Genomic DNA, 14,449 nt, shown 5'->3' on the forward strand with positions numbered 1-14,449 from the left:
AAATAAACCAGATTTAAAAAAAAAAAAAAAAAATTGAAACAGAAATAATTTCTGACGTGCCAAAACCCAGCACGTGAGAAACTCTCTCTCTCTCTCTCTCTCTCTCTCTCTCTATATATATATATATATATAATCAACACAGAAAATAAACCAATTTAAAAATAAAAAATAAAAAATAAATTGAAACAGACATAATATCTGGGGCACGTCAGAAACTCTCTCTCTCTCTCTCTATATATATATTATAACCATTAATAATTATAATACCTAATTATAATTATCATTCTAATAACAACAAAATATCATCACCCCACCTTTGCTAGCTAACCGTCTAATCTAACCACCTTTCCTGGCATACATTAATATATAGCATGATTATGTTTAATTAGTGTACATTAATTAATTATATAATATACATGTGATATTAATTGGCATGCATGTGATATATATATACATATACATATACATATATACCAAGTAATTTATACTAATTAATATGATAAACTTAATTTTCCTATCCAATCAAAATTAATTTTTTATGCCAATTAAAATTAATTGTTTTTTAATACATATTTTTTATATCAATTATTTCCTAATTACAATAAACTGTTAATTTTTTTTTTTGACGTGTTGGTTAGACACGTCAAAATGTTTTGACATTTTAACTACAACACGTCAAAAAATTTTTGACGTGCCACAGATGGTGGGTCAAAAGTTTTTGACGTGCCACACATGGCACGTCAAAAACATATAATATAATATTTAATTATATTATATAATTTAAAATATAATAAATTATATTTATTTTAATTTTGTTATGATTATATATTAAATTATATTTGTATTAAAATTATATTTACTCTATCATATAATTTCTATTACAAATATAATTTATTCTATTATATCATTTTTTTCTTCTTATATGTCCACATTATATATCCATACAACACAATTACAATTAATTAGAGAATAAATAAATTAATATTCTAGATGTATAGATAATTAGATGTATAGATAATTGGCCGAGTTCATGTGAGGTTTGCGGGTCTTATAAAATAAATGTATTCAATATGTTTTATATATTTTTAAAAAATTAATATGGCTATCATATTAATATTACTAGACTGATATATATATGCATGATAATATCATGTTCAAATTAATATTAATGAAATGGTTGAATTAGATGCATGCATGTGATAATTATATTAATTGGTATACAATATATAGCTAGAATGATTACGCATGCATATATATACAACAAACATATATATATATATATATATACCAAGTAATTTATACTAATATGATAAACTTAATTTTCCTCGCCAATCAAATTTAATTTTTTATGCCAATTAAATTTAATTATTTTTTAATACATATTTTTGATATCAATTATTACCTAATTATTTACAAATTAATGTTAATTTGTTTTTGACGTGTTGATTTGACACGTCAAAAGTTTTTGACGTGTTAGGTTGACACGTCAAAAACTTTTGACGTGTTAAAATGCAGCACGTCAATAATATTTTTTTTGACGTGTCTACTTAGACACATCAAAATGTTTTGACGTGGCAAAAATTAGTTACTGTTTGCCACGTCAAAAAATCTCCTTTTTTTTGTAGTGTTACATTGATAACATAATTGTTCTACATGTGGAAATTTATATGATATTAGTAATTTAAAGTGCTAATTAAATGATTAAATTGACTCCTCCTGTAAACAAGTTTTTGGAACAAGTGATAATTTAAGATAATATTAAGATAATATTATAGCGTAGCATTGATCATAAGAGAATTAAAAAACTCAGTTTCTTCAATTGAAAAACAGAGTCTTGTTTTTTGTTTTTCATACATGCTGCACTTTGTTGCTTTTCTCTTGTAATGTATTGGCAATGTCTTGCTTGATTACTTTGAGTGCTTGTCCCTCTCTTTTCGCCGGTCAGAAAACATTTGGGCCGCCCTCCACCCATCACAATAGTTCTTGTTGGTCAGAGGGCGCTAATCCACGCCCCAATGCTTTGCCTACTCCAATCCCTGCTTAGAGGCCGTCCCTGCTCCAACCCACGCTCAAATCGTGTTTAATTGGTGTTGCGGCAGCTGGTCCTCCAACTCCCGTTGCATACCCACGTCGTAGACATCGACCCACGATCAGAGCTTCTCCTTCTTCTTTTTCTTGGTCTGTTCCGGTCTGACACCAGTAGCTCCTACTAGTTCTGATTCTCCTCCTCCTCAGCATGTCCTCTGACTTCTTTGTGCATCCTGCAATCTCACCACAGAGGAAGGAGATCCCCTTTTTGGCTTTTAGGTAAATTCTTGCCTATATCTCTTATCTTTTATTTTATTTTATTTTATTTTATTTTATTTTTTTGTTTGGAAAACTTCACAAAAACCTTTGACCTACCACATCATTTGAAAATATCAAATCTTAAATTTCAAAATCTCGCAATTTTATCCCCCGAACTTTCAATATGATGCAGTCTACTCATTTAGTCAGTCTTGAGACGTTAAAAGTGATGAAATGAACTTTATACCTTTGAAATTTTTATAAAATTTCAAATTTACCCTAAATTTCAAATTAATTTGCTTTTAAAAAAAAAATAGAAGATAATTTGATCTTTTTAGTGGTTTCCGTTAAGGTTTAACAGAAAAAATTGACGGAATGATCAATTGCATCAAATTAAAAGTTTAGATGGTGAAATTAAGAGTTTTTAAAATTTATGGGGATCTTCTCAAAACGTATAGTAGTTCAATGGTCCTAGTGAATTTATTATTATTATTATTTTAACTTTCTTTTGGTAAATTCTGGCCTTTATCATGCTTAGCTCCCAAGTGAAATCTATTTGAACCACTTCCCACTTTTTTTTTTTTCTAAGCCCACAAACCAGTAGTTCACTCAAACTTTTTTTTTTTTTTTTTTTTTTTTTTTTTTTTGTCTAAGCCCATTTATTCACTATAAAGCCCACAATCCAATTTGCTTCCCTGTTAAACTACTTGTAGTTTAGGCTGGTTACATATCATCATAAGCTACAAGTAGTTTAGTATCACAAAAAAATAAAAATAAAAACCCTAGTTTTCACCTTGGTTAAAACTACAACCTCCACACATTCACATGGTATCAGAGTCAAATGTCTTGCGATCGAACATTTACTTCTTTAATATATCTCACATTTCAATTAAATATTTCATGTGTTGGACCTTACTTATTAAAATGAAGTTTGAGATCACACGTAAAGAGAGTGTTAAAATGTTGATTAAATGATTAAATTTACTTATTACTTAAGGTGTTAAGGACAAATGCTGATTTGACACAGTAGATAAAGTACAACTTAAGCTGATAGGAAGAACAAATGTTGATTTAATACAGTAGATAAAGTATAACTTAAGCTGATAAGAAGAACAAATGTTAATTTAATCCAGTAAATAAAGTACAACTTATAAATTATATGTTAACAATAGAAAAAAAATCGATAGGTAAAATATATAATTTCTCTTATCACATATATATTAGACCCGTAAATCATAAACAAATATTATTAGATCAATGTTGACAGAGTGCAACCTGAGATACATGTTGATAATTCCGACTAAGTTCTGACCATATATAAGAGAAAGGATATTTTCATAAAAAACGAGTGACAGTAGAGTTATTATAATTTTTACTATAAAGTATTTTATAAACTACCACGGCAAGTAGTTATAAATAGTAAAATAATTAAATCTATTTTTTTTATTTTAATCATTTTACTAATTAGGTTTTGTTCGGCAAAGTTTTTCTTCTTTTTTATTACTGTTCATGCACTATTTTCAAACAAAATCAACGTCAATACATTCTAACTTTTTAACGTTTTATATCACATTATTTATTTTTTATTACTATCCAAATAAAAAAATCGCTACAAAATAATTTTCTTTTACTTTTCTATACAACTTTTTCATTTTTTTTTATACAAAACTACTTTTATATATATATATATATATATATATATATATATATATATTAATTGTTGGTACAGTTCCGGTTTACGAGTACTCATAAAGAATTCGAACTTCATGATTAACCAGACCAAACTGGAGCAATTTGGTGTCCTAGTTTTTAGGACTCCACCTTTAAAAAGTGACAAATATCCTTTAAGCATGCGAAAGGGGAGGGGCTTTTGATTTTTAATAGAATGGCAGATCGTCTCCAAGAGATGAAAAACCACAAGCTCAGTTGTGAGTTTCCTCACGGCTGGGATTAAATCTTCTTATGCTATGAGTAGGCGCAAGAATTCTTGGGCCCTGTCCAGCTCAGCCTAACCCATTTGAACAGTAAATCCTTCGGTGTTATCATTAACAAAATTTAACATTATATCATAACATAATACACGTCGTGGAATAAAATTCTATCTTTATTATTTACCTTCTATTTTACGTTTTTTTAACTAAAAATTTTACGAATGGGACAATGCTCAAGTCCACCGGTAAAAAGAATATTAGAATAGAAATAAAATAATTAAATTCATAAATTTTTATAAGAGGTTTGATAAAGGTACAACACAAACCCAACTCAAAATCAACTTCTCTTCTACGTGGCATTTTTTTTAAAAAAAATAAAAATAAAAATTTTAAACCATTCAGATCGTTTTTTCCCCTTTCAGATCCAAAAATCCTTTCTCTATGGTTTAAATTCAAACTTTTATTTTTTTAAAAAATAATGCCACGTAAGAGAGAAGTTAGTCCTAAATTGGGTTTGTGTTGTGCCTTTAACATTTTCCTTTCTATAAACTTAAACTTTTACTGGAGTGGTGATTTATCAACAACAAAGTACGAAACATTTCACAACTCTTTTACAAAATAAAATAAAAAAAAATTAAAAGATTTATAAGAAAATGAAGAAAATTCACCCTCATAAAGTTTCTTATTCATAACCGAGAATAACAGTCATAAACTGGCGGCCAAGGAAATTTCTTCGAGGCTGTTTCCCCCAAACTTTGAATGAGATTTGAGGACGTTTCAGCCATTGTTGCAACCACAACATACTTTTCGAACTTACTGTTGGGGTATTTTCCCAACTTTGACTGCGATCTTTGTTACAATTTCCTCAGTGAAGACGCAGGTAATTTGACCTTCCCTTTTGACTAGTTCTCATGAATCATCCCATCATGACGTTTGTATCTTCCGTAAAGAGTAAGTCTTATTGATTAGAGCTTTGATCTTATTCAACAACCCTCACCCAAAAATAAAGCCATTGATACTGATCAATTTTCAATCTCATTGCTTCAACCTCGACGTACATGACGACCCTTTTTGTCCTCTCCTTGCTGATCGCCTTCCTTAGCAGAACCCGAACTGAAGCTGCTGCAACTTACCTCGCCCATGTCTGCCCAAACACCACCACTTTCACCGCCAACAGCACCTACCAATCCAACCTCAATCACCTCCTCGGCTCCCTCACCTCCAACGCCACCCGCACCACGGGGTTCTACAACACCACCGCGTCGGCTGGGAACTCCGTCGACACGGTCTACGGCCTCTTCCTCTGCCGGGGCGATCTCTCCCCCGACGCCTGCCGAGACTGCGCTGCCGACGCAACCAAAGACGTGGTCGATCGCTGCCCCAATGAGAAAGTGGCCGTGGCTTGGTACGACGAGTGCATGTTACGCTACTCAAATCAGGATATCTTCTCCAGCATGGTCACCGACCCAAGCATTTTGATGTGGAACACACAGAATATATCGGAGCAAAACCAGTTTGCCCTGCTGGTGAGGACAACGATGAACGATTTGGCAAGTGGGGTTTCAAATCTTGGGCCTGGAGCCAAGAAGTTTGGGACGAAAGAAGCGAATTTCACAGCGTTGCAAACGCTCTACACCCTTGCCCAGTGCACGGCGGACCTATCGGGTTCCGATTGCAATAGGTGTCTCCAGATAGCGATATCGAATGTGGTGGGTTGTTGCGGGGGAAAGCTAGGGGCCAGGGCTCTGTTTCCTAGCTGTAACGCTAGGTTTGAAATTTACCCGTTTTACCAGTCAGTAGCAACTGTTCCGCCACCTCCTGGAACAGTATCAACACCCAAAGGTAAAGTTTTTTCTTTTCGGGTTAGGTGAGGGATGCTAGAATACATTCCCTTCACCATCTCTCCACCCTTTTCCCTCTTTCAACATTTTGATTTTTTCAAAAAAAAAACCAAGAAAGAGGAAATAGTGAGGGGAATGAAAAATAACGTTTGTCCAGGTTAGGGGGACGAAAAAACTGGATTCAAAGAAGTTGATGATTTACTGCTTTCTCTCCTCACTTTTTATCAAATTTTGGGGACTTCTTTTTTTGTGTTTTTTCCTTTTTTTCCTTCTTTGTTCTTTTCTTTTCTAAGATTTTGGTCGATTAAAGTATGACTGCTCTTTTAATTTTGTTTTATGGAAAAATATAAAATTAGTCTTTCTGTTTGCACCCATCTAAGAACTAGTTTTACATTTTTAAGTGCACAATCCTTAATGTTATAATGCAAATTACTGTTATATTCAAAATTTAATAGTAGATTGAAGCATTTCTGTTTACGATTGTGAGCTTTGTGATATAAAATTGGCTCATGGCCCCAACTTCCATCAAAATAACCAATACTTATCTGATTATTCACTGCCGACAAGATATGTTGGACTTGACACAAGCCATGTGAGTTCGACGTCAATCCCTCTGAGTCAGCAAAGATAAAATTAAAAATTAAAAATTAAAAAAAAAAAAAAAAAAGAAGAAAGAAAAAGATGTTGGTTTATTCACCGCCCGTACGTGGCTGCTTTTGATTAAACTTTAGAATATAGGATATTGTTCTGCCCAATAGTGTGTAGTTGTCTGCCACGACTAATTAATCAAGACTGTCGACTGTATATATATATATATATATATATAGTATTCTATCAAACAATTAACGTTGTTATCTTTAGAAATCAACTCAAATTATAAATCATTCTACCCTTTAACTTATCAATGCAAGTGAATATTGTTTATGCAGGAAAAGATAAAATCTCAGCGGTGACAATTATTGCCATTGTCGTTCCGATTTCTGTCTTTGGTGTTCTGTGCGTTATGGGATACTGCTTCCTTACTAGGAGAGCAAGAAAGAAGTACAATGCTGTACAGGAAGAAAATGGTAAACAATTATTAATTTGATTTTGTGCATTATAGCTTATATTTCCTATATAATGATACACTTGTAGCTACTTAATTACATTTACTGTTTTGTTTTGCAGCTGCTAATGATATTACTACTGTAGAGTCCTTGCAATTTGATCTTGCTACAATTGAAACTGCCACCAACATGTTTTCAGATGATAATAAGCTTGGTGAAGGCGGATTCGGTGTCGTTTACAAGGTACAAGATTTATTTTCACTGTTTGTTTACTTTTGTAAAGTTTCTAATAATATTTTAAGTTCACAACTATTACTGCATCAAAATCTGACATTGCTGAAGCATTTGATGTTTAGATTATATGAACTGTAAATGGCAAATTGTTCTAATGACTAGTTAAACTACAGGGTATACTGCCTATTAATGGACAAGAAATAGCCGTGAAGAGGCTGTCGAGAACTTCTGGGCAAGGAAAAGAAGAATTTAAAACTGAGGTGATATTGGTAGCCAAGCTTCAACATAGAAATCTTGTAAGGCTGTTGGGATTTTGCTTACAAGGAGAAGAAAAGATACTTGTCTACGAATTTGTGCCCAACAAAAGCCTTGACTACTTTCTATATGGTTTGTCCCTTATGAACATATGTCTAATTTTCTTGTGTGTCATACTGTCATATGAATTGCAAGGCTTTTGCGATCCATTTAAGAAAGGTTCATCTTACAATTTTTTTTCTCCCCCTTTAGCAAATAGGAGGCCATTTGCTTAACTATTAACAAATTTATTGAGTGTTGTTGGATTAACAAGAAATAAGTGTTTTAAATTGTTCTTCTATATTAGTATTAGTATTTAGTTTTTTAGTTTTTCTATATTAGTATTCTTTTTTTAAAAAAAATTAAATGAATAAGTTAAATATTTGTCTAACTTGAGTTGATTATTCTAACCCGAATATTGAGTTTTGATGAATGTACAGAGCCTGCAAGTCAAGAACAACTAAATTGGTCGAGCCGTTATAATATTATTGGAGGGATCGCTCGAGGACTTCTTTATCTTCATGAAGATTCTCGACTTAGAATTATACATCGTGATCTTAAAGCTAGTAACATTTTATTAGATGGAGATATGAATGCAAAAATTTCAAATTTTGGTATGGCAAAGATTTTTGGAGTTGATCAAACTCAAGGAAATACCAGTAGGGTTGTCGGCACCTTGTAAGTTTTTAATGTTTGCCTGTTATCTCTACAACAAAAAACATTTTTGTAAAAGAAAGCTACATGGTTTTAAAATAAAGATAGGTTATTTTATTTTATTGTACTAACAAATTAACTATTGTTAAGGAAAAAAATTAAAAAGGTCATTTTAATATACTTGAAATACACTTTAGAGATGTATACTTTTTCACTCCAACCTTCATGGCAGCATGCATGAATGTATATGTGGATTAATGTTAATTAAATATGTTATATGCATTTCATTGTTTATAGAAACAAGTGAGCATTTCTTACTTATAATTAATATTGTTGTATCATGATGCTGGTTTGCAGTGATTACATGGCTCCAGAATATGCTATGCATGGACAATTTTCTGTAAAGTCTGATGTGTATAGTTTTGGAGTCCTAATTCTTGAAATTATAAGTGGCAAGAAAGTCAGTTCTTTCTATCAATCAAATGGTGACGAAGACCTTTTGAGCTATGTAAGTAGTATGAACCAAATGTTTTTGATTTTGTTTTCCTTTGTTAATGCAATCATCATTACATCCTTGTAATATTGTAACATTACTTGTCCAATTGGTTCAGGCCTGGAAACAGTGGACGGATGAAACGCCCTTAAAAGTGTTGGATCCAAATTTGGGAAATTCTTACTCAAGAGAACAAGTCATTAGATGTCTCCATATTGGCGTACTGTCTATACAAGATGATCCAGCTGACAGACCCACAATGGCATCCATAGTTCTCATGCTTAGCAGTCAATCCATTTCTATGCCATCACCTCTACGACAACCAGCATATTTTCTTCATAGTCGAATAGAGGAAAAGCCATTAGTGGAGCAAGAGTCAGATCAATCTACAAGCAAATCAGTGCCATTGTCTGTCAATGAAGCATCGATTACTGAATTATACCCTCGATAGAATTAGTAAATGTTTATATTGTTAGTATTGATAAAGAATTTGGACTTCATGAACAGGGTAATAAGCCTGCAATTAATCCAATATGTACGATTAACCAGACGGGAAAAAATGATCAAAAACCAAGTTGTATTTTAATTTATAGTTGCTAAAATAATACAAAGCCTCTTTGCATTACCATGATCATAAGACCTTGGTGATAGATTAATGTGGATAGAGTGCAACTTGAGATACATGTTGACAATTAATTCCGACTAAATTCTGACCATATATAAGGGAAATGTTATTTTCATTATATATATATATATATATATATATATATATATATATAGTGATGTTAGAGTTATTATAACTCTTATTATAAAGTCGGTTATAAATTGTTGGGATAGTCAATAATTAGTAAAGTAATTAAACAAGAAACTTGATTTAATTTATTATATGCTTTAATTATTTCACAAATTATAAATTTATAGTATAGTTTCTAAATAGTTTTATAGTAAAAATTATAAAACCTCAAACATTTTGCCATACAAATAAAAACACCGGAAAATTGAATGCTAGACAAAGACAAGAAAAGGTCGAAGAATACAGCCGTTTGTAAGATGATTTTTTATCTTTTTCTAGAAGACCTTAACATAATGAACGAAAATCCGCGTCACTACTCACTAGCCTCATCGATCGTGACCTTATAAACCTTATCTTATTCACTCATTTCTCCGTCTCATTTTCCACAACTTTGACCGGAATCTTATTCCTTCACTTTTTCAGAATTTCACTTTTTCATTTTTGTCATTTTCCCTTCTAGAAAGGACAGAAAATATGAGTTTGGCCAAGTTGCATCACGCTGGCACACCCTTGTCAATACCAGTGGCACCTACACCACTCATGTCTACTGATAGCCTTATTGTATATGATTTGTGTGATAAGTGTTTATCTCTTTATTACCCTCTTTAATATTAGTTAATTATTTGATTACATAAGAAAAAAAAAGATTTTAAACCAAACTTTGACCATTTTTTTTTTTTGTTAAGTTCTTTGACCAGATTTTTGAGTGGTCCAAACTAGATAAACTAAAATATCCTGCTCACCATGTCAATAAGAACCAAAAAACAGACTCTGCACGGTTGCAGAGAGGAAGAGTCGACTGATTCATGATTAAAATGACTTCCTTCAAACTCTCCACCGCCCTTGTGTTCCTGTCTTCCATGGTTACCTTCCTCAACCTGACCATTCATGACGTAGCTGCCCAAAATTACCTCAAGCACGTCTGTGGAAACACAACCGTCGCCCAAAATAGCATCTACAGTTCCAACATCAACTCCCTCCTCTCCTCCCTCTCCTCCCAAGCCACCGGAAACATCGCATTCTACAACACCACCGTCGGCCAAACCACCTCCAGCCCCGTATACGGTCTCTTCAACTGCCGTGGAGATGTCACTGCTGACATGTGCCGAAGATGCGTGCTCAACGCAACCCAAAAGCTCTCCAGTAAGTGTTCAACGGAGAAAGTTGCTCTTACTTGGTACGACGAGTGCATGGTGCGCTACTCCAACGAGTCTATCTTCTCCACCGTGGCCCTAACCCCTAGACTGAACATGTATAACACACAGAACATGACCGACCAGGACCGGTTTAACCGGCAAGTAAACACCACTCTGACCCAACTGGCAACTGAGGCTTCCAACTTTCCGATCGGCGTTAAGAAGTTCGGGGTCAAGGCAGAGAAGTTTTCCGAGTTTCAAAATCTATACACCCTCGTACAGTGCACACGTGACCTGTCCGGCACCGACTGCAATAGTTGTCTTCAGGCTGCTATTAACCGTCTTGCTATTTGTTGCAGTGGAAGCCAAGGGGCAAGAACTCTGTATCCTAGTTGTAATGTTGGGTACGAATTGTACCTCTTCTACGATGTACCCACAGCGCCCACGCGGGCCACTCCTCCTGCAGCAGCTCTTCCACCTCCTATTTCAGGTTCTCCATCTCGACTTTTGCTGCTTTTCTTTTCCCCCTTTCTGTTTTTTCATTATTGAGTGATCGATGGTGCTTCAATTTTCAGATCATGCTTTATAAGTGTTAATTTGTTAAATTAGTAAAAGTTTTGTTATACTATAGGCATGTCAATGGAACATGATATATTGTTTATGCAGGAAAAAACAAAATCTCAAGGGTAACAATAATTTCCATTGTTGTTCCAATTGCTGCCTGTGTTTTGCTACTCGCTCTGGCCTACTGTTTCCTAACTAGGAGAGCAGGAAAGAAGTTCAATGCTGTAAAGAGAGAAAAGTCTAAGAAATCCGATCACATCCAAATTTATCAAGGTATTGAAAGCCAAATTCAAACATGTATATATATGTGTTGTAATCCATTTTTTAAGGTGATGTTTAAATTTAGAAAATGCTTATTAACTACAGTTTTTACTATAATTTTATTATAAATTAACGTGTCGGTGAAATAATTGAGAATATAAAATTAATAAATAAACTGCTAAGCCAAACTTTTGTTTAATTATTTCAATGAACTGCCGCATCAAATTTGGTAAAGACTTATCTATACCCCTAGCAATTCTTTAATACGCAAGTGAGGAAGTGTTAAAATATAAGATAATAATAATTTTCCTCTTGTCCCATAATGGTCTTTCTCAAATACTATATTTAAATTAAAGGTAACACGATTTTCAATGAATTTTTTTTAAAAAAAAAAAGAAAAAAAAAACATTATAAAGGTTATTTCTTAAATAGGGAGTACTAGAGAGCAAAACAAACACTACAGGAAAATGGGTCTTTAGCGACGACCCTGAGTCGTCGCTAAAGACCCAAATGTCGTCGCTGATGGTCATCAGCGACGACTACGGTCGTCGCTCCCAGTCGTTGCAAGTAATCCGTCGTTAAAGACTAAACAGCGACGACCTTCCATGTCGTCGCTATTAATACTTATCAGCGACGACAAATGTCGTCGCTAATAAGTATGAAAGTTTGTCGCTAAAAATGCATTTTTAAAGTCGATGTCGTCGCTGATGACGCACACATCAGCGACGACATTTGTCGTCGCTAATGATGCACACATCAGCGACGACATTTGCCGTCGCTGTTGACTCACGCATCAGCGACAACAAATGTCGTCGCTGATGACTCACATATCAGCGACGACAAATGTCGTCGCTGATGAAGCACATATCAGCGACGACATTTGTCGTCGCTGATGCCGCACACATTAGCGACGACAAAATGTCGTCGCTGATGACCCACACATCAGTACTGCTGATAATCGACGTCGTCAACATCAAATGCTTTTCTTTTTGGCCGATTAATGTTTTAAATTGTTTAATATGAATGATCTAAACATATCAATATGTTAGAGCTTACTTAAGAACTCATTTTCTAATTAAATATGTAAAAAGTCTAAAACAGAATTAATTACAAGTAATGGGTGTCTCAAAAATGGCCTAAGAAAACTACATAATTGTCAAGTTTTTAAGCAAGTGCCAAAGAAGGCATACATCAACAACAATGTTCCTTGAGAAATTAAACTTCATGTGTAGCTAAGCAGCAAAAAAAGGATTACAAAGAAGTCTTCCCAAATGTAAGAACTGATAACTTGTACGACTCACCAATATCTTATGTAACTGCACAGAGAATAAGAGCATATATTAGACAAGAAAACTCACTTAAAAACTACAAGCGTGTCTAATATAATAACCACATAGTTGGACAAATAGTTGCCACTTAAACATGAAAAAACACAATAGAAAAAGAACATTGTCCGTCATGTATCACAGCATAGAGGAATTTCAGACCATAATTAATACAGCAAATCATGGCAAGACAAAGCAACAAGTTCCCAACCAAACAATACTTCACAAATAGCATGGAAGACACTTTTCAATTTTCATTTTATTTATCAAAAGAAAAAAAAAAAGAAAAAAGTAAAGAAGAACTCAACAATTTTGATTTTATAAATTGTTGATGATAAATCCTGAGTCATTGAAACATTTTTGAGCCAAGAATGCCCCATTATATTCCCAGGCTGTTATGATGAAATGTTACAACTGATTTAGCTCCAAAATTATCATCCATTCTCACAAGTAGCCCCTTCACTCCATCCAAACCAAACACCACTGAACACATTAGTCCTCTGCCCCTCTCCATAGCCATCAAAACAAAAACAACAATTTACCTTCTTCCAGAAAAAGCTTCAGAGGTCTACACCTAGGCCTATGACTTTTTTGCTTATTTATTAAACATGAAAAGAACTATGACTTTTTTGAGGGCTATGGAGAGCCCGGATAGCATCAATTAAAGAATCTTAAAAAGACCCACCTTTTAAGAATCGAAGGGAATCATGGAGAAACCTAAGCCTTTTTTTGGGTTGCTTTGGTATAAGCCCCTAGAGAGAGAGAACCCAAACCCAGGTGGAATTTGAATTTTGATTTTGAAGCAGAGAAATTGAAAACTTCTGAATCAAAAGTGAGAAGTTTTATGCTATTCAGATTGCCACTCTTAGCACTAAGGACTCCTAGGCAAACCCTAGATAACAATTTTCATTGTTCCTATCAGCTCCATAATTGTTCACTCCACAAAGCAAAGGTTTAACTAGTTTTAATCTCCCAACTACAACACTATTGTTCTTTGAAAAGATTATGATCCAATGTAGGCTTTGCACTAACTACACTGTTGTTAAGACTTCAATGCTGATTTCTCATAATTGTTTTCCACTTTGGGTTGTGTAGATGGTGTATTTGGAGCAATGATGAAGGTAATATCTTGCCCAATTCCTTTCTTTCCCTGTTTGTTCTAAATTTTGTTTCATTTATTTTATTGAGAACACCAGACCTTTGATATTTCCATTTCCATATATGTAAATTTTTGTGGCTTCCTGTTCATGGAAGGACAGTGACTGCTAATATTTTGAATTCTCTAGAAATTACCATCTAATATTAATGTTTGAGATATAAATCTCAGCTCAGTATCAACACTACTGGTCCTACCTGATCAGTTTAAGAATTAGTATAGGCATGATTCAAAATGAACTATGATGACTTCCATGTTGTATTAGAACTAATGTTGCAACTATAACGTTATCCAAGGAAATAATATTTCCTTTATGGAAATAATAACGTTATCCGAGGAAATAATCATTAATCCTCTTATGTGATTCTAAAACAGTGATATATTTACTAAATCAGAGGTTTCTAATTACTTGTAGAGACCCACAAATATCTGGAT

The 14,449-nt window shown here is 33.5% G+C and overlaps 2 protein-coding genes across 2 annotated transcripts; both read left to right on the top strand.

The window, feature by feature from the left end:
* Positions 1 to 4,904: 4,904 nt before the first annotated feature.
* LOC132175281 (cysteine-rich receptor-like protein kinase 10) lies at positions 4,905 to 9,399 on the top strand. Its single transcript, XM_059587167.1, has 7 exons — positions 4,905 to 6,059; positions 6,988 to 7,125; positions 7,226 to 7,347; positions 7,512 to 7,725; positions 8,073 to 8,310; positions 8,644 to 8,794; positions 8,898 to 9,399. The coding sequence occupies exons 1-7, from the start codon at positions 5,276 to 5,278 to the stop codon at positions 9,228 to 9,230; spliced, it is 1,980 nt and encodes a 659-aa protein (XP_059443150.1). The 5' UTR covers positions 4,905 to 5,275; the 3' UTR covers positions 9,231 to 9,399.
* Positions 9,400 to 10,341: 942 nt separating this feature from the next.
* On the top strand, positions 10,342 to 14,106 carry LOC132175059 (cysteine-rich receptor-like protein kinase 10). The gene is made up of 3 exons (XM_059586868.1): positions 10,342 to 11,198; positions 11,375 to 11,545; positions 13,954 to 14,106. The coding sequence occupies exons 1-3, from the start codon at positions 10,379 to 10,381 to the stop codon at positions 14,019 to 14,021; spliced, it is 1,059 nt and encodes a 352-aa protein (XP_059442851.1). The 5' UTR covers positions 10,342 to 10,378; the 3' UTR covers positions 14,022 to 14,106.
* Positions 14,107 to 14,449: the final 343 nt, after the last annotated feature.

Source organism: Corylus avellana, chromosome ca3 (genome assembly GCF_901000735.1).
Source record: "Corylus avellana chromosome ca3, CavTom2PMs-1.0".
NCBI lineage: Eukaryota > Viridiplantae > Streptophyta > Magnoliopsida > Fagales > Betulaceae > Corylus > Corylus avellana.

Excerpts from the sequence above, each read along its gene's own strand:
- LOC132175281 (XM_059587167.1), top strand. The coding sequence starts at position 5,276 with ATGACGACCCTTTTTGTCCTCTCCTTGCTGATCGCCTTCCTTAGCAGA. Across the intron at positions 7,726-8,072 it reads CCTTGACTACTTTCTATATG|AGCCTGCAAGTCAAGAACAA; the intron begins GTTTGTCCCTTA and ends ATGAATGTACAG. Across the intron at positions 8,311-8,643 it reads AGTAGGGTTGTCGGCACCTT|TGATTACATGGCTCCAGAAT; the intron begins GTAAGTTTTTAA and ends GCTGGTTTGCAG.
- LOC132175059 (XM_059586868.1), top strand. The coding sequence starts at position 10,379 with ATGATTAAAATGACTTCCTTCAAACTCTCCACCGCCCTTGTGTTCCTG. Across the intron at positions 11,199-11,374 it reads TCTTCCACCTCCTATTTCAG|GAAAAAACAAAATCTCAAGG; the intron begins GTTCTCCATCTC and ends TTGTTTATGCAG. Across the intron at positions 11,546-13,953 it reads TCACATCCAAATTTATCAAG|ATGGTGTATTTGGAGCAATG; the intron begins GTATTGAAAGCC and ends TGGGTTGTGTAG.